Source organism: Meriones unguiculatus, chromosome 1 (genome assembly GCF_030254825.1).
Source record: "Meriones unguiculatus strain TT.TT164.6M chromosome 1, Bangor_MerUng_6.1, whole genome shotgun sequence".
Lineage (NCBI taxonomy): Eukaryota > Metazoa > Chordata > Mammalia > Rodentia > Muridae > Meriones > Meriones unguiculatus.
In genome coordinates, this window is record NC_083349.1 from 72496868 (window position 1) to 72517414 (window position 20547).

The window sequence follows — 20547 nt, forward strand, 5'->3', positions numbered from 1 at the left end:
TACAGCGACCCCAGGATACAGCCTTACAGAGCGTCAGTGCCTACAGGTGAACAGCAGCCAAGTGAACCCTACACCCCAAATGGCTGGTGTCCTAGGAAAATAGACACGTGTGGACATGTGCGGTGCAGCCACAGGCCGGGGTTGATGGAGCACCGGAGCACCCGAGCACCCGGAGCCGGGAGGAAACAAAGACGGTTCTCCTTCTCTGGAGCCACCAGTGACATCATGTTCCTGATGCCACCAGCGAGACTGCAGGGCTGTCTCTGCAGCCGTCTCTCACACCGGCCCTGCCTGTGCCCGAGGGGCAAGGCTGCACACTCTGACTAGAATCCATCCGACTTTCTTCCTCTCAGTATTTTACGATGAAGTTTTCAGGTATGGAGCAGAGCTGATGAATCTCCCCGTGTGCACCCCGCCTCCGCCCTACGCTAGCTAACAGAGCACTGCACTACCTGATTTGCCGAGTATTTCTCCATCTCTGCGCTGCATGCTGCCCAGGTATTTCTTGGCTGTGTTCCAAGACAATTTGCACACATCGGCCCCCTTCCCCCTCAGTGCTTCAGTGGGCACATCATCCACACGGTTCATACCTGCTGTTTCTTTATTCCGTCTAAGGTGAAATTTACAAAAGGCATATACACAAGTCTTAAATGCTCCTTTTCTGGTTTGGGCAGGTGCACACAACTGTTGAAGCCAAACCTAATGAAGACAGGGCACACCCTGCCAGCCTCGATGATCCTAATGAAGACAGGGAACATCCTGCCAGCCCCGATGGTCCTAATGAAGACAGGGCACACCCTGCCAGCCCCGATGATCCTAATGAAGACAGGGCACACCCTGCCAGCCTCCATGGTCCTAATGAAGACAGGGCACATCCCTGCCAGTCCCGACGGTCCTTTTTGCATCTTCCAAGTGGGTTTCCACTCTGCGCCTCCATAATCAGCCACGGGCCAAGTGTTCCCAGCATTCTTGTTCTTGAAGCTTCTTATAATGACCAACCAGAGCTGTTTTCTGGGAAGAAACCCTTTTTTTTTTTTTTCTGTTATTACATTTTCTAATACAGAGATCTCTAGTAAATCAGTTTGAGAAAAGTCATCAAAAGTATTTTTCCATCATATTTGCTTACCATCACTATACATATAAGAGCAAGTATCTCCATGAATTGATAAATATATATGAATATTTTATAAAATACAACACACATTAACCTATATGTAAAGGTAAATACATATTTATATGAAGTATAATGTGTATATATAGTTATTACATGTAGGTAAATGCATATTTGAGTAGAAATTTCTTTTGAAAATTGTTAATAATTCTACATCTGGCTACAATTATAATTTTGCTAAAAATAATTTTAAAAAAACAAGTTTTTCTCTTTTTTCTTTTTTTCTACTTTTTTATGCATTTGTTTGTCTGTTTTTTAATTTAATTTTATTTTATTAATTACACTTTATTCACTTTGTATCCCCCCCATAAGCTCCTCCCTCCTCCCCTCCCGGTCCCACCCCTTCCTCATGCATGCCTCTCCCCAAGTCCACTGATAGGGGAGGTCCTCCTCTCCTTTCTTCTGACCTTAGTCTATCAGATCACATCAGGAGTGTCTGCATTGTCATCTTCTGTGGCCTGGTAAGGCTGCTCCCCCCTCAGGGGGAGGTGATCAAAGAGCAGGCCAATCAGATTATGTCAGAGGCAGTCCCTCTTCCCATTACTATGGAACCCACTTGGACACTGAACTGCCATGGGCTACATCTGTGCAGGGGTTCTAGGTTATCTCCTTGCCTGGTACTTGGTTGGAGTATGAGTCTCTGGGAAGACCCCTGTGTTCAAATTTTCTGGTTCTGTTGCTCTCCTTGTGGGGTTCCTGTCCTCTCCAGATCTTACTATTTCCCACTTCTTACATAAGATTCCATGCACTCTGCCCAACAGTTGGCCATAAGTTTCAGTGTCTGCTTTGATAGTCTGCAATGAAGAGCCTTTCAGAGGCCCTCTGTGACAGGAAGAAGAAAAAAAAATGGGAAGAAACTTTCATGAGGTATTTTGGTTTTTAATCTCTCTCTCTCTCTCTCTCTCTCTCTCTCTCTCTCTCTCTCTCTGGGGGGGGGCACTGGAGGTCAGAAGAGGGCATCCCCGCAACTGGAGTTTCAGGCAGGTGTGAACCTGCTAATGTTTGTGCTAGGAACCAAACTCCAGTCTCTTCCAAGAACAGCAAGCACAGCTCAGCCATCTCGCTAGCCCTACAATTTCTTATTATTGTTGTTCATTTGTTTTGTTTTGAGACAAGGTCTAACTGTGTAGCCCAGACTGTCCTTAGACTTGCAATCCTCCAGCCTCAAAATCTCAAATGCTGGGAAAGGTCACTAAATCTTCGATAAAGATTCCACCTTAATGACTGACCAGGCTTCCAAAGACCCTGCTCCCAGTACCACAGGTTCAGAGGATGACATGAACTTTGGAGAAACACAGACATTCAGTCCGTAGCTGGTGTCCTGCAGACAGGAGCTGAGTTAAGAGATGTGAGGAGCTCTTGCTGACAAGAGCCTCTGAGAAAATAAGCAGGACAGTCATTTCCTGCTGCCTGACAGCCACGTGGGACGGTGAACACCTTTCTCTGCTCGAAATCTCCAGTGGTGGGGGCGGGGCTGCAGAGAACTGCTCTAAATTCTGCCGCCCAGATATCTAAAATATCAAACGCCTTATTTTAATGGATTGGAATTCTATCAGCCTGGGAACAGAAGACTCCCTGTACTAACCAAGAATGCAGCGTAGCTCACTGGTAACTGATGAGCAACAAAAGGTGTAATAAAATCAGTAATAAAAAATAGGGAAACTCAATAACCAATACTATTCATTTAGGAGACAAAAATCTTCAATCATACTGGGATTATTCAGGGACACGAGAAAACAAAGGGGCTTTTCAACAGTAAACAAACTGTGAACATTCCATAACTATCTTCAATAACTGTCCCCATCTGATCCCAGAATCGGTCAAGTTTGTTACCCTAGCAACATCCCATAAACACAATACCATGCATGTCTCCCAGCCGGCCCTCCTCTGCCCTTCACACTTGCAGGCTAGCACTTTATCCCTTGGGCCATCTTCCTGGGCCTATGAACACATTTGAATCAACTTGGAAATGCTTCTCCAAACATAACCTCAGTTGCAAACAAAGCATGTGTGCGCTGGTTGCTTCTGTGTCAGCCTGACATCAGCTAGAGCCATTTGGGAAGGGGAGCCTCAACTGAGAAGATGCCTCCTCGAGACTGCCCTGTAGGCATGCCTGTGAGGCATTTTCTGACTTTATGATTTATGTGGAGGTGCCCATATCACTGTGGGTGCTAGAAGACAGCAGGCTGAGCAAGGCATGAAGAACAAACCAGTAAGCAACACTCCCCTAGGGCCTCTGCATCAGCCCCTACCTCCAGGTTCCCGCCTTGTGTCCCTCCTGCCCTGACATCCCTGAACGACAGATTACAAGCCATCACTGAAACAAACTCTTTCATTCCCAAGTTGTTTTTGATCATGGTCATTATCACAGCAAATAGAAACCCTAAGTCAGACTGTGTGCTGCAGCAACTCTGAGGCCTGGAGTGTTCTCTCGGCTCCCACAAGGCCACACTGAGGCCATCCTGACCCTGGGACACAGACAGCCACGCCCAGCCCTTGACCGCTGGAGTGGGGAGTGGCAGGTGTACTGGAGCCGCTGCAAAGCCGCCGCAAGGAATCAGGCAGGAGGCAGGTCACACCTGTCCGCCAGCTGGCTGCAGCTGTCACAGCGTCTCCAAGTCAGGACACTCCTCCCACAGGGGTGCTCCCATAGGCACCGGGGAAGGCCGGCAGAGAGGAGAAGTGGGAGCTGTCCCCTAACATGGCATGGGGGGAAACTGGTGGCTGGGACCAGAACAAACAGATAAATATTAGTTTGGTGCAAAATAACTTTTGTGTTTGCATTATTAAAAATTACACTTTAATACCGGAGCAGACCCTTAATAAATGAGGCTCTGTTACATGCATCATTTAGGCGCACGCTTCCGGCTTCATGTTTTTTAATAGTGACTTATTATTTGCTGTTTGTTCTCTATTTATTTTATACTATGGGAAAAAAGCTAGGCAAGAAGCAAACTGAACTTTTTTTTTTTTTTTAATTCAAGTCAAGGATAGGTCATAGAGCTACAGAGACACCTCTCCAAATTCAAAGGCATCTGCCCAGGAACTGCTAATGAGCACGCAGAACGGCGGTCGTCCGACAGTTCTGAAGAACATGAGAACGTGGCAGCGAACAGTGAAAGGCCCTGGAAGCTGACAACGACCAGCTGAGAGCACCAGCGAGGCTGACACATGCGAAGGCGCCAAGGAATCCGGCATGGGCCACGCGGTGTTTGTTTGGCACTTGACGCTCAACAGTAAGTGAATGTTCTCCTGAGCTTACCAAAAGCCAAAGCTAAAAAGGTCACTTGAGCTGCTGTCTCCTTTCGTCATTTCTTGATCAGCTTGTGCCACACAACCCAGATGTGACACATGACAAAGAACAATGACCAGCTCCCTGGCCATGGTCATGTTTGGCTGCTGCCTGAGGCCTAAACCATACCTGAGCTACATGCTCAGCAGAACAGTAACATGTGCCACACATGGCCACACCTGCCACTAGCACTGCCGGCAGAAAGGCCCAATTCTTCTCCATGACGAAGCCCAACTAGACTTCACACAACCAGCGCTGCACGCGTTGAAGGCTTTGGGTTACAAAGTCTGAACTCCACAATGTTCACCGTCAGCTTTTCCAACCATCACTTCCTCAAACATCTTGACAACTTGCTGCAAGGAAAATACTTGAACAACCAAAATTATGCAGAAAATGCTTTCCAAAAGTTCTTCAAACCCCAAAGCGTGGAGTTTTATATTACAGGATAAAAAACAGTTGCTTACTGTTCATTAGCAAAACTGTGCCGAATGTGATGGTTTCTTTTTAATTAATAAAAGTGTTTCGGGGTCTAATTACAGCGATTTAAAATTCTCTGCTTGATGACACAGGCCTTTAATCCCAGCACCTGGGAGAGGGGGCAGACAGATCTCTCCGAGTTTGAGACTGGTCCAGATAGTGAGCTCCAGGCCAGCCAAGGGCACAGCGCTATCCTATCTCAAAAAGGCAGACTTGTGATTCACAGCCCCAAATGCAACGCCTTTAGCATTAACATCATGTATGTAGCGACTCACCTGCCTAACACAAACCCTCATCATCCACCTGGAGAATGAGCTGCAAGACTTAAAGGGTGGCTCTGTACTTGTTGTCTAAAGATAAATCCATCCAAGGAGGCCACGGGGATGTGAGCTGTCAGCATACAGAATGCCATAAACAGACCAGCTGCTTTGTCCCTGACTCACCCAAGATAAAGCGAGCAAAAGGACAAATGCCCCATTCAGAGGCAGGTCTCCAAGCAACCAGCCTCCAGTCCAGCCACGGCAAGCCCATAGTTTGCTTCCAAGCTAGCTGCTGGAGGAGCCAGGAAAGCAGGCCTGGGTCAGGTGTGGAGGCAGAAGGGAAGCCTTGAACCTGCCCTTCCCTGCTTGTACAGTCATGTGGTAGATGATTGCTCCTTCCGTACGGATTGGGACAAGAAAGGGTAGAAGACATCGGAGTCAGACAGCCTGGGCCTGTGTCCTGGCCCACAGGAACCTCCAAAACAGCAAGGACAGAATGCCAGCAATATCTTTGTGGTAATGGACTAGCTGGAGACTTCAGTAGGATGTGCTCAATTTAACACAGGGACACTTGGTTAACTCAGAGATTTTCAGAGGTGTGTGTGTGTGTGCGCGCACACACACACACAGACACTTGAGCCATCAGCTAAATTGAGGGCATAAACAAAATGATACTCCACTAGTAACAAGCAAAATTGTACCAGATTTTAGTTTTCAGAACCATTTTCCCATCAGAGCAACCAGAGCACCATGAAGAAACAGCTGGGAGGCTGGGCTGGGAAGGAAGCTCAGAACATCTTTTGGTGCCACACACAATATAGCATAAGAATGCAAAATATATATGTTCTTGTTCTTGATTCCTACTATGTCAAGGAGTTTCCAGTAGCCCAAACTGGAGCAACCTGAACAAGGAAATTAACAGTACAGTGATAATACAGAGTTTGAAATAAATACCCATGAGTTCACATTAATTGGTATTATGAATTATTATAAGCATTTTATCCTAGTAAATACACAAAGTTATGAATGGATTATTAAATAAGGAGAATGTCTCACAGGAAAGAGCAATCCATGCATGAGGTGAAGTGTAACTGACTCCTTGGTGTGGGTTTTGTGGAGAATCTTTCCAGGGTAACAGCATGAAAGAGAAAAGCAACCTTACAGATGAGGAATTTGACAATTATCATTTCAGTCAAGTGACCGAGACCCGAATCGATGGTCGAAAATCCTGTCTATGGTGATGGTGGTGATGGTATGTCACATAACAGGATGGAAAGGTCACACTGCTTCTGTGCAAATATCCATAGTTCTGGTCTAATCATAACAAAACGGGTGGAGAGATGGCGCTCGGGTTACAGCACCTGCCGCCATGCCCGATGGCCTGAGTTCAATCCCTAGGACCTACACGATGGAAGGAGGGGATCGATCCTTCAAGCTGTCCTCCCATCCCCACGTGGGCGCTCGCACGCCACACACAAGCAGTAACACTTTAAACATAACCGCGAGTCAGCAGCAGGCAGCCTCTGCACCAGGGCAGCAAGGCGGAAGCCTGAGGGGCGCCTGGGAACCATGGTGTGACCTCATCACAAGAGTGACAGCCCCGGCCAGACCCCAGCAGAGGCAATCCCACAGGCCATTTGGGGAGTATTCCACGAAACCATGGAGCATTTATAAACAAAGCTGAGAAACTGCCTGCCCTCATCTGAACGTCTGACCCCTTGAAAGCCACGGCTGACACAACCCCGAGGACGGTGGTAAGCAGATGGGAAGTCAAGATTAAGGCACCGTCAGGCTTGGCATCTGCTGAGGACAAGGTCTGACACGGTCCCTGCTTCCAGCTGTGTCCCCACACAGAAAAGAATAAAGTGAGTCTCTGAAGCCCCATTCTAAGGGACTGTAACCTCAGTCAGTGGGTGGAGCCTCATGACCCGGTCGCCCTCTAATGCCACCCACTACCAATCATGGGGGGAGCTGAGCACAGAGCACGTCGGAACACTCTGCTACCTTCATTTCTGTTTATAACTTGGGCGTTTCTGTAAAGCAGACCATCAATTACAGACTCAGGCCCAGCTCACCCATCGCCAGTTACGCAACTCTCACAAGGACAACTCCACCCTGCATTGCTTTTCTCCTCTGTGAGATCAGATACCAACTATCACCACTTCAGAACGTTTGAGTGAGTCAACAGAGAGCAGTGTGCCATGGACCAGACCAAAGCTTGGACTACAAAAATCACCCCGCACCAGCATTATTACCACTGCCTTCTTGTTGGCTTTCTTCTTTTCTTATTTGTTCATTTCACATCCCAACCCCAACCCCACTCCCTCTTCTTCTTCCAGTTCCACCATCCCACCCACGTTCCCCACCCCACCCCCCGGGTACCAACCCACCCTGGCACATCCAGTCTCCTCAGGACTAAACTCATCCTCTTTCACTGAGCTAAGACAAGGAAGCTCTGCCAGGGAAACGGGACCCTGAGGGAGGCAACAGAGGCCAAGTCAGAGGCAGCCCACACTCACATGAAGCTGACAGGCCGCCTGGTCCTCAGGTGGGTCCCAGTGGCCTCTTCTGAGGCAAGGTCTCTTCCTAATGTCCACACCGAGCTCTCTTCAAATCTGACATCCTCTTGCCTCGTGGACTGGGGTTACGGGTGTGCCACGACACCCGACTCTTCAATAAAAATGTGAAGGACAAACTGCTATTTTTATAAAAATGTGAAGGACAAACTGCTATTTTTATCCTGAAAAGGGTCAACGTTTCCACCTTTGCAGGCAACTTTGAAGCACAGGGTAGTGGTGAAAGAGACTACGGGCCTACCCCAACCTCGTCCTCCTTCCACAGTGGACACAGGACAAATGCACTGAAGGGAGAGCCCCAGAACAAAGTCACCTAGAGGGAGAGGACAGTCCTGCACATCCCACATACAGAATCATAAAATGACGTAGAGAATGTGATTGTTTACACATGGTTATGGTTTTACACACACACACACACACACACACTGAATCTGTGTAAAATTAAATGCTAATGTTTACCTTGTGCTGGGAAGATGCATTTCCTACATGGCACAGAATATTCTATTAATTACAGGCAGAGTAAGGACATGCATGCCTCCACAGTGAACACCAGCAGAAAGGGCAGTGTGGCCAGGGAACCGAACAGTTCCCACCAGGGTTAATATATCCTCACCCTCACTTACACATCAACAATCATGCGAACATCTTGGCACATTTGCCTAAAAATGATAACAGATTTAATTCGTCCACCCAAGTCCCAGACTGATAAGAAGAACAGTATTTCATAATGGAAGGCGTTATCAGAGGAGCTATAACTCGTGGCTAAGGGGCCAAAGCTTCCCTCCTAATCGAAGGCTTGCTGAAGTGGCTGCGGAACACGAGATCCGGCCACAGGGTTAGAGCAGTGAGTTCTCAGTATGAGGAAGAGCTCGTTATAAATGACCGCGGTCTCCTGTTGCTGCAAGCCCACCCCAGCGATTAGCAAGCTTGGCTTAGCTGCCACAGACCAAACTATGATTTATTGTTCTCTTCAAATTACTAAAAGCGTCGTCACCCACTGTGAACCCCAGGGTGCACAGGCAAACCCTTACAGAGCGATGTTCACACTCAGCCCCACAGACAACCTAAGACTGCTGGCACGAAGGCAGCAGGGCAGGCTCCCCAAATCCCTGCATTTTACAGATGCAAGGCTATGTTTCCCAATGTACAGAGAAAGTAACCTCCAGCGGGAGCAGACCGGAGTTCCCCGGGGACCAGCCACCCACCGAGACCAGAGGCTCCTCGCACAGACCCAGTTTACCTCACTTGTCTAAGCTTTATATGAAAGCTTAACAATTGAAGCCCTGCACATTCCCAGAGCTCTGGCTTCTCTTGAAAACCCTCTGTTCAGGGAGACCCAGATTCTCCTGTGGTTTTTATCTGGTCTGGGGCCAGTGGATCCACGGGGCTATAGGCCCTTAGGTGCACAACCCTCTTCCCATACAGCCAGGAGCATAGGAGCACTGCCTCAAACTCAGTCAAAGTGTGTGTGTGTGTGTGTGTGTGTGTGTGTGCTTATACATGTGTACATTATGTATACATGTATATACATATGTATGCATGTATGTGTATGTATGTATGTATAGATGTGTGTGTATACCCTATTTTTAATTTGTTTTCTTTTAGTGGTCTGTATGTGTGTGGGTCTATACACGTGAGTGCAGGTACCCCAGGAAGCCAGAGGAAGGTGTCAGACCTCCTGGAGCGGAGTTACAAGCAGCTGTAAGCTGCTGCTGTGGCTGCTGGGAATGAAACTTGGGTCTTCTGAGAGCTGTGTGTACTCCTAACTGCTGAGCCATCCCTGCAGACTGTTTTCAGACTGATGGTTGTTTCCAGGACACTCCGGAGAACTCCAAACCTGCAGGTGCAGGAGACCTTATTTAAAACAAACAGAAGTTGCACACAACTCCCGTCACTTTAAGTCGTCTTTAGGTGACCTTTAACACCTAAAAATGCAAGTGCTTTGCAAACAGCCATTGGGTATGCATAATTCAGGCTGAAATGACAAGAAAAATACCTAGAGCCAAATGTAATCTTACTTATGTATCGGGGGAAAAGCATTTACGGGCTTCACGACATACAACTTACACACACACACATACACACACACGTATATACATGTGTACTGGACAAAGGTGGCTTTGTAACCTGGACAGAACACAGTTCTGCAGCCTAGGTGGGAAGAGGCTCGCTGCAGGGCAAGAGCAGGGCCCGGTGGGCATGCAGCTTCAGTCTAGTTTTCATACACAGCTACTGTTCTTCTGCACTTATCTGCTCAACAGCCAGAGGGCTGTTTTAGATGTAAATAGGATTTGAGCAAACTGAAAAGCTCTTTCCAGCTTCCTCTGCCCGAGGCCCCGTCCCCACTCTTGCCCCAGTCTCCTTGCACACTTCACTTTTTTCTACAGTGACCAGGTCCTGCCATGCCTGCTGCCCCTGGAACCCAGGACACAGGGCACCTGCTGGAAGGGCTTTGCTTTAGCCTCCAGACCTCACTCCATTGCTCCCAACCCTCCCTGACCACACTACATAAAGTGCCCCTTTTAGGCTCCAAAGTATCACCCTGGACCCTGGACCCTGGACCCACTCTAAACTGCCTTATCTTCTTGCTTCCTTGGCTACCAACTACCCTGCATGCCCGACTGTGAAGCTCATGAAAATGAGAAGTTGCTGTTTTGCTCACTCCCCAGTCATCAAGCCCTAGGAAGTTCCTGACGTCTATCCACAGCTACAGAATAAACACGCAACAGAGGAACCAGCCCTCCCTCAGCACAAGTCCAGCTTTGGGTGGAAACTGGATCGAGGCGGGCTTTGCTTATGGCCTTGGGTTGTGAAGGGACCTCAGTCCAAAGAGAATTAACTCAGTGGCTAAACCTAGAGCCTGTGCCCACATGTACTTAGAAATGCCCCACAGAGCAACAATGTTCTAATTCTAAAGTGGCTCCCCAGGTTTCTGTCCGATACTTGAATCAAGGCTGCATCTATGGATGAGCGCATTTTCAAAAGGTGCTTCAGCAGCTTCAAATGAAACCTGCAGGCGTATGTGCAGGTGTGCCTACAAGGGCGTGTAGGCCTGTTCACCATCACCAAATGACTGGTATGAAAGAGCTTTAAGAGGGCACATGCATGTGTACAGTGTCTCAGTACATGTTTGGAGAGACGCCAGGTGCGAGCTGCCAGGGGCTCACGAGCGCTGTGAACAGGAAGTGTGCGCTGTGGCCCTGTGGCCCTGTGGCGCTGTGGCCCTGTGGCCCTGTGGCGCTGTGGCCCTGTGGCCCTGTGGCCCTGTGGCCCTGTGGCCCTGTGGCCCTGTGGCCCTGTGGCCCTGTGGCCCACTGACCAGCTTCAGCCCCAGTGCCTGAGCACAATGGCAGTAGCATTTCTAGAAGAAAGCACCAGAACAAGTACCAAGATGGCACCGGAGCAAGAGAGAAGCTCACGTGCACCAACACGCCCTGCACACGCTGTGGGAGAGACCCAGCAGGAGCTGCCACACTGTCGCCTCCCGTAACAAGATTGATCTGCAGTGAAATAAAAGATAACGTAATCCAGAGGAAGTAACTCGGATTTCCTCTGAGAATGTCTGACGTTGTGAGCCGCATGCCCGCTCCCCTGCCTGCCACCAAGCACAGCAGCACACAGGAGGCACCCGGGCACACAGGCCTCCCTCCTGCTGCCAAAGCACACCTGCAAAGCACTGTCTCTTCCCCCTTGGCCAAGCCACAGGATACGTTCCTGAAGGCAGAGCCAAAGTCAGCGGCCACCATGACACGGGGCTCAGAAAAGGACCCGAGTACATACATTCGCCTGCAAACACTAGATTTCTGCTGCTTCTTTCAGCCACAACTTACGCCTCCTGGGTTTCAGGTTGTAACAATCATGTCTCCAGAGTCTGTGTAAAGGATGCAGAATGCTTTGGCTTGGTTTCCTGTGTTTGTTACCATTATTTGGAACATTGTTTTATAGGCAGAGGCCCTGGCAGAGAGTAGGTATCAGCTGTGTAAGCCCTTAGCTATCATTTCTGAGGCATCTCAAAAGGGTCCTCTGAAAACAGAGCAGTGTCTGTAATCAACAACAGTTCCACTGTCCCAATAATATTATTTATGTGTGTGCTTTGCTTAAAATAAAAATGTTTTATAAATTGTAGAACCTCAACAAATGCAATTTCAAAATTCTGGTATTTAGGGTAAAAAAATATTCACTATATAAAGTATGGATAAAAAGTTTATAAATTTCATGAAAGCTGAAAAATATTAAAAATCAATAAATAGAAATTAGGTATACTGAATCTGGTATATACACTTTTTATTGAGAATGTCATAATTCATGTAATGTCATCAAATCCCCATTTCCTCCCCTCAGACTTCTCTCCTGTTCCCCCTACTACTTTTCTCTCCCCCTCCTCCTCCCTATGGGCTCTTATTGCTGCCTGCATGTCCGCTGGTACAGGACCATCTACTTGAACATGGCTTGAGAGTCACGACTAGAGGGTCAGCAGAGAATGAACGGCAGCTCTGAATGGCACAACTGCACCACACCCTTTCCCCACAGCTCAGGGATCACTGGGAGAGAGGGCAGAAAGGCTTCAAGACCCAGAGGTAGCACTGCCTGCAGCGAAACAGTACCTGTAGGACAGTGCAGTTGCCCTGATGAAATCCAAACAGCTATGGCTGCACAAGACCTGTGCAAGACCAAGCCAGCCCAAACCCCAGCATGCAAGGAGGGGCTCCTGAAATCCCCCTTAGCTGAGCAGCTGTGGGCACCTGATGGCTCTGGAGAGAAGATGCCATTCTTCGGCGATGCAGACCCTAGTCTGTCTTAAGAATGAGGCCCCACGAGGCAGCAGACAGCTACTGGCCATGGGACTCCTCTTTCAGATGCTATTAAGTCTCAATAGCCAGTGATTTGTAGATGATTATAACTTTTACTGTGTGTATCATTGCAACTGACAGGCAAATGCCATCAATCAAATAGCATGACTGATGAAAAAAGGACACAAATTTGACATCAGCAGTCTGCCAGGCATTCTTTATATCAATTATAGCACTCAAGAAGGCTCACCGCGGCACAGACAAAGGCAGGCCGACACAAAGCTCCCCTCTTCCCCGCCACCAATTGCCTTCAAACACACGTTCCCAGCCCAAGCCTTTGTGTTCTGAGGAGAGAGACGCCGTTTGGATCTGGGTGGTGTTCACACTGCAGTTCACATAAGGGGGGGAGGGTGGGATGGTCTACTTCCCAAGTGTCTCACTGAACCCCCAATCTGTCAAGGACGAGAACTCACTGCAGCAATGGTCACTGACAGCAGCACGCTCATTACACCAACAGCCATGACACCTTTTCAATTTTGCTCATCTCTTAGTCTCTAGTCAAATGGAACTTATTGCTTATAGCTTGTTGCAATTTCATGAATTATTTATGAAAGTGGTCTACGACGCCAGACTCTTAAAAGGCAACACAACACAACCCTCATCGTTACCCACAAGCTGGCTTCTATCAGAGCGCAGATATTCTCCGCAACATGAGCTGCATGTCTGGGGTGAAATAGTAGTTGTGAAGAAAAGACCGAGCTTTTAAGAATATCTGGGAGATATTTATGGAATGCCTGGGTGTATTTTTAAATCTTTACTGTAAACCAGCTTTGGGCTCCAGAAATATACAACAGACAAATTTCTCAGCTTGAATACAAACAACTAGAGTCTTCCACTGTTACACAGCTAGACAGAAAGGCAGTTCCCCACCATGTGCACCTAGAAGGTTCCAGCCAGGTCATGAGCCCGGAGTTCCCTTGTTCAAAGAGCTACATGGCTACACACAGCAGGGACTGAAACCCAGCAGGGAATGTGGGTTTCAGCTATGCATAGCGAGGACTAGAACCCAGCCAGAGACACCAGCGAGCAAATGCCTGGGCTTCTGCTGCCCAAGCACCGGCCTGGGGTTGCTCAGCAGAGGACACCGCTCACTATCACATACTCAGCTACGGGAGCTGAGGGCAGGTGAGGTGCAAAGCCGCAAGCCAGACTGCTCTGCCACACCCCCATGACCACGTGTCTGCTCAGCAAAGAAACTGCTGCTGGGGCTGGCTTAGGAGCCCTGAGCGCAGGAGCCGCCTGAGAGTCTCAGAGGACAAACACCTCCAGAGATGCCTGTTCCTCCCAAGCCTGTGGCTTCCCTGTCCTCCTCCCCAGAAGTTCCCACATGCAGACAAGGTTCAGAGGAAGAAGCAGAGGCACAGAGAGACTAATGGCACTTCCGGCCATTAGTCAAAGGGTCAGGAATTTCCAAAGACACATTCACAGAGAAGCCGGCTTTCCCCCACCAAACAGCATAGCCAATAGAAGAGCAACAGAATGCAGTGACACTTACCTTGCTGGAAGACATCTGAGGCCAGGCGAGGAAATGCAAGAGGGCAGGGGAGAGAAAGAAAAGAGAATGTTAGTGGTGGCAAAGGAGGAGGTGTGACAAGCAGCTCACACGTGCTGGCCTGGCTAACTGCTCTCTACACGGCACACCCTGCGCACCAAGCGCAGCTGCGGGTGAGACCACGTGGGTGTAAACGGTGGCCAGTGCTCACCAACTCTGCGGCAGAGCACAGGCAGTGTGACTGCACAGGTTGATCACGTCAGGCCCTAACTCTCAAGGCCTCACAGTGCTCGGCACGTGACACGCAGGACAAAGGTGGCTACTGCCGCCACAGCATCACTGCCAGAACAGCTCAGGAAACAAGCCTGGCAGTGTTCTTGTTTTATAGAGAAACGGCGTCTCTGGGAGGCTCGGGGACCCAGTCAGGCGCACAAGGGTGGCACAGCACAGGCTCAGGCTGAACCAAGCCTGCAGCCAGCAAGCTCTGAACAGCTGCCTGATTATTTCTGACAACAGTGCCTCACAAAAGCATCAATAGAGAGGGTCTGTGAATCCAGGGTCACCCTTAAATCACACGAACAAAACACCTACACACTCCCCATACCGGGAGCCCGTGGGTAAGAACACCATGCCTCCACTGTAAACCCTCCCGCCAATGTCCGCTAGAAAGATGGAGGCACATCCATGCATCTTCTCCAGCAAACGCCTGAGAGACTGCTGTGTGCCAGGTTACCAGCAGCCATGACACCACCAAGAAAAGACCCACAACATGCGGTCACCAGTGTCCTCCCGGCACGACTTCCAATGCCAAGTGTATTTTGACCTTTGAGTCCAGCACGCACGGCCAGTAAATCCCCATTTTTTCTTCTAACTGTGGCCTCTTTGCTCAGTAGTGCAGATGAGAACCAGCCGCAGCAGGTGCTCGTTTTCCCGGCTACACAGGACTCCACTGTGAATACTCTGCCTTTGGTTCTCCTTCCTGATGCTGCTGCACGCTCAACTCATCCTGGCACTGAGCCGTGAGGACACAAGGTCACCGCTCTCCTCTATGTCTTTCACTGGCCACAGGTACACGTAGAAAGCGCCTTTTCTTCTCTCCTATGTACAAGGGAGCTTGCCTCACACTCATCTCTGAGGTTTGGCATCTTCGGGAATCAGGGAGCAGTGACATACCATCACCCAGATGGAAGTTAGCACCTGCTGGGGCTGTCTGCAGGGTTATGAAAAGAAGCTTCTAGAAGGCAGTTTGACAGCATACACAGTAATGCCCAATCTGCATCCCTGACCAAATAATGTCACCTATGGGTTTTAATCCAACCAAACTCCTAAAGATATAAAAGCAATCTAGAGAGAGGGTCATCAGTGGATTACTTACGCTGAGAAAACCGGGGACGCTGCCAGCGGTCAGCAGACAATCCATGGAATGCACCTGTGCATGGCTCGCTGTGCAGCGGTCAAATGGCTAAGGAGAACTGGTTAGGAGGACCAGGTAAGGCCCTCATCTCATAAGCCTGAGACCCTGCCTTTGAGCCTCGGAATGCATGTAAAGGTGAGAGGAAAGAAATGACTCCTCAACTGTGTGTTCTGGCCTCCATGGGATGCTGGTGCCCCCTGCCCCAACACACACACACACACGTTTTTAAATGGTTAAAGACGTTCGCTAACCTTAAATGAAAATGTCGGCAAGGTGCGCATGTAACCTGGAGTACATTTGTGCGCCTGTCTGCGTGTGCTCAGCTGCACTGACAGAGGGCTGCAGCAATGGCCACAGCTTCAGCGGATGGAATTCGGGGTTTTACTCCTACGTAGATTTCACATATTCATTTAACTCTTAACAATGATGTACACCTTATATTTATAATCTTCATTTAAAACTAAATTTATTTTCATTTAAAATCCAAGTAAGAAGCCAGGCACAGTGGCACACGCCTGTAATTCCAGTACTCTGGGAGGCAGAGGCAGGTGGATCTCTGTGAGTTTGAGGCCAACCTGATCGTCAAAGTGAGTCCAGGACAGCCAAGGCTACACAGAGAGACCCTGTCTCAAAAAAACAAAACACAAAAACAAAACAGAATAGATACAAACCAAATAAAAACTGCATTGTCAGCATCAAGTTTATGTTTCCATCACCAGAAATACCAGCTCCTGTGGGGTCACGAAGAGCCAAGGGCCGTGAGCAATACAGACATTCTCCCGGTGCCTTCCAGATCAGGAGACTTGAGGCTGCAGACTTCATCCCCCACCACATACACTTTTATGAATTAAACCTTTTCCTGACAATTTCACACGCACACACAGTGCAATCAAATTGCTCTCACTCTCCCTCTCCTCTCTCTCATCAATCCCTCCTCTTCCCTCCATGTCCCCTTCGAGAGTAGCCATGCCCAGCAGTACACAGGCTCTCCCAAGCACACCAGGCCAGTCGCTCTGGCCTGGCTGAGAACCACAAGTTCCCACTTCCCAGACAGTGAGAGGTGTCTCCTCGAAAGCCACATGGGGGGAGAACAGGCCACACCCACCGCAGGATGGGGACTATGGTTTCCTCAGCTCCTGGTGTCAGTGCCGTCTTCGCCAGTCATCCAGCCCTGGACTGAAGACACGTTTTCCTGTTACTACGTCCTAAGTAATGCATTACCGTAGCTCCCGATTCTGCACTTGCTGCACTGGGGTTTAGCAGCAATCTAGAGGTGACTTAACCTATGGAGAAGGCGCTTACACAGTTTATGAGCGCACGCTGTGCCATTTGGGTAGGGGCCCTCCGCAACCTGTGGGTCCCAGCAGCACACACCTCTCCCCCACGGCGGTACGGAGTCTTCTGGCCCAGCAGTGAGATGCCGCTGTCCAGGGACTGAGGAGAAGGCTGTGGGCAGCTCCTGAAATAGTCCACTCCCCCTGCACTTGCTTCCGGGACCCCACACTTTGAACACCTACTCTCCGGCCTGCCTGCAGTCCTGACAGGACTCTCCCACTCAGCCTTTAAATGTCACAGGCCCTGTGAGTCGCAGGACCCAGCGTCTCCACCTTGCTGCCCCCTGTGCTGCAGTTATAGCTCAACCATAGCTGGTTATCTATGTAGACTGGGAGCTCCTGGAGAGAAGGGCAGTGAACCTTAAACTCCTACCCAGGTCCGGATGGCTGGGCAGTGTCACACTGAGAGGGAGGGGAAGGGGCTCCCTGTCTGACAATGCCCTTACTGTACAGATAAGGAAACTGAGTCTAGGATAAACGAAAGCTTTCCTAAAGCCACACCCAGAGTTCAAAACTGAGCCAGGACTGCATGAGACTCTTCTAACCTTAAAGTTCAAATGCTCATCGTGATTATTAGCAAAGAACAAATTAGACATTTGTCATTCCCCTTTAATGAATACAGATAAAAACCTTCACCCTTGACAACATCAGGAAAATGAGATTAGTCTCCTAAATACAGATCCAGTCCCGACATCCGCCCAGAATCCTCAACCTCCTCTCCACGGTTCTGACAAGGAACGCTTCTTCTGAAACTCACAACTGACTTAAATTGGAAAGCATCAGCAGGGTGTGGGGAAGGTAAGTCAGGCTGACTTCCTGGCCTTCTTCCTGTCAATCCTACTTCGTGTTTCAGATCTGTGCAGACCAGTGTGTACAGAATGCTATTCCAGCTTTCCAGGCCCAAACTCTCCTGACATTCACGTGGCTATTTTTTGTGGCTGTTTCAAAAACCTTTTCAGACATATTTTCATTTTCACTTTTTATTTAGTGTAAATTTGCATAAACACTACACATGCCCTGTCTTGTAACTTACACTCTAAATCTATGTCTTCAGGGGTGTACGGTTTAAATCATCCCATTCTTAGGAGCATTTCCTTTCCATTCTCTGTAATAATGCCCATTCATCTTTTAAAACTTCCTGTTACCAAATGAAACAGCCACCCAAGCTCAAGCTGGAGTAGTTTGTAGATGGGATCGCGAAAATAAACAAGAAGAAGAGAGTGACAGCTTCCATGTGGTTTAGCCACGTTACACCCCAACATACACACACACACACTCATGTGCACACTCATGCGCGCACACGGACACACTCGTGCGCACACACACGCACACACATACACACACTTTCCCAGAATAATGGATGTTACAATATATTAGCCCTCCAAGTTTACCAAACCATTCTGTGCTTCAGTGTTTGTGAGCAGGACCTCCATCTCCAGAGCCATCAGCTTTGCCACTTCTCAAGATGAAAGCATCCAGAATGGGAGTGTGAGGTCTTGGTTTCCATCTAACCAACCACAGAGAATTAGTGAGGAGATGGCCTGGCCCCTCTGACCTCCCATTCCTTGCTTCAGCCCAGGAGTACTCTAATACACTCCACAGTACTGGGAAGGTGAAGTTCACTGAGACATTTAGGCCAAGAAAAGCCGCCCTGAGGGTAAGACATTGAGGTACTTCCCACCCTCACAGGACTCACACATCCTGGGCAGGGAGCTGCCGCTGACCACCAGCCCAGCCACAATTAGGCTGAGCCCAGAGGACACCAGGGACACTGGTGCCGAGGAAAGAGCTCCTTCAGACAAAGATCCACTCAGACTCACTTCCCAAGGGAGGAAACCTCAACCCCCATCACTCACGTGAACAAAGAAAGCCTGTTCCCCAGCCCCTGGCCCCAGCCCCTGGAGCCCTTCTGGTCCTGGAGACAGATGAAAGGCCATGTGTGAGCTGGCCATTCGGACGTGGGAAGAAAACAAGAAGGAATGGCCCCAGATCTGCCTTTCTTAACCTGATGAAGACCAAGGATGTGTGCCCCTCCCCCACTGCTGTGGAGGGATTCAAACGGAGCTCTTTAATGCATGCAGTCCCCAGAGACTGGGGCCATAAAAAGACTCGATTATTTATTATTATTAATAAGTTATGGCAATTAGGCTGGATGATTCCTAAACGTGTCTGATGATTTTCTTGAGTACTGCTCAACTACATGGCTGGTGTTTACCCCTTTTAAAAATGATTTAACTGCACTCTGGGTGAGCCCGTGTCTTGCGCCTGAGTTAATAATTAGCAGCACACGAGCTGTGCGGGTTAAGAGACTGGCTGTCCTTTATTTATCCATTGCTTTGTTTTACGGGGATGGCAGTCTTACTGCCCGTTCGGTCTGCTAGGAATAATTTACTGTTTCAGTCTGCAGTCCCATATTGCAGGTAGAGCAACCTCACCGTGATTGCAATATCACACTTACCCAACTCAGCACAGTGTTCACAATCTGCCACAGAGAGCGCATGCACAACCTGGGAGCCTGGGGGAGGCGACCTTTCCACCGCCCAAGCAATGCAAGCACGCCCCTCTCAGTTCCTTTCTTTTCCAGGCTGAATTATATATGAGGGCAGCTTAGTTTCTTGAAAATGCACGCACTTAGCTCCCATTTAAGAAGTCTCACCTGGGGAGACAGCTGTCTCACCCGTTCTCTTGTGGTTTGAGCTACAGAGAGAAAATCCTTTTTCAAGTCAGGGGTTTTTACAGTAAAGCACTATAAATTTTACTTGCACCCAACTAAACAGAACTGGGAGGGACCCAGAGAGCAACTGGAGTGAAAGCTGCTTCCTTGATAGGAGTCCTATTTGCCATTAACCAAAGTCACATTCGGTCCCAATAGAGCCATTCCCATCATGGACTCCGCAAGCCCAGCCAGCCCCATCCACGGTTCAGAGCTCACCAGAATCCAGCTCAATCAGGCCAATCAGAATAAATGAAATGAATTTTCTTCTGCATTGAACAGCTGGGCCCACTCATGCCTCCTCTGAGGACCACCTCTGTTTTTATTCATCATCTGATGCTTTATTTCAAAATGTGTTTGTTACCTTTGCTTGTTATACACTTGTAAGTGCTGGTATGTGCAGGCGTGTGTGCAGTTTCGAAGTGCACACGCCTGAGCCTGAATGTGTGCTTCCATTCAGAGGGGGGCAGAGATCACTGGCCAATGGCTTTCTTTCACCTCTTTCTACCCTTTTTGAGACAAAGTCTCACTGAGTCAGCGAGGCTGGCTGGTCAGGGAGCTACCTCCGCCCAGGGTTACAGGCGGCCGCTTCGATACCTGTCTGGTTTTATGTCTATGTCCTGGGGGCCCAAACACAGGTCTCCTGCTTCTAGAGCAAGCTCATGACCAGCTGCACCACCTTCCCAGCCCCCACTCCACTTCCATTTGACGTTGACAAACTCAAGTCCAGCTCTATCTCATCTGTGTGCTCCTCCCAAAAAAAAAAAAAAAAAGGACAGCACATCACCCTGAGGGTGGCCGCTGCGGACCTCCCACCAGGCAGAGCCAGGATCTGCACTCTGCCCTGTCCGTGAAGCAGAGGGACAGCCCCTTCACTTGTCACAGGACTCACGGGAACCAGGCTTAGCACCTAGTCAGCACACACGAGGACAGGAAGGCTGAGCCCTGGCTGAACCACTGTCCTATCC

At 49.1% G+C, this 20547-nt stretch overlaps 1 protein-coding gene across 3 annotated transcripts in view; it reads right to left on the reverse strand.

Moving 5' to 3' along the window:
• Gfra1 (GDNF family receptor alpha 1) overlaps positions 1 to 20547 on the reverse strand; it is a 199262-nt gene that overhangs the window by 127286 nt on the left and 51429 nt on the right. For 2 of the 3 annotated variants that reach the window (XM_021639198.2, XM_060391744.1), the window contains exon 5: positions 14122 to 14136. The exons of the other annotated variant lie outside the window; for it this stretch is intronic. In XM_021639198.2, the coding sequence (XP_021494873.1) occupies positions 14122 to 14136 (15 nt within the window). The remainder of the gene's footprint in view (positions 1 to 14121; positions 14137 to 20547) is intronic. 3 annotated transcript variants of the gene reach the window in all.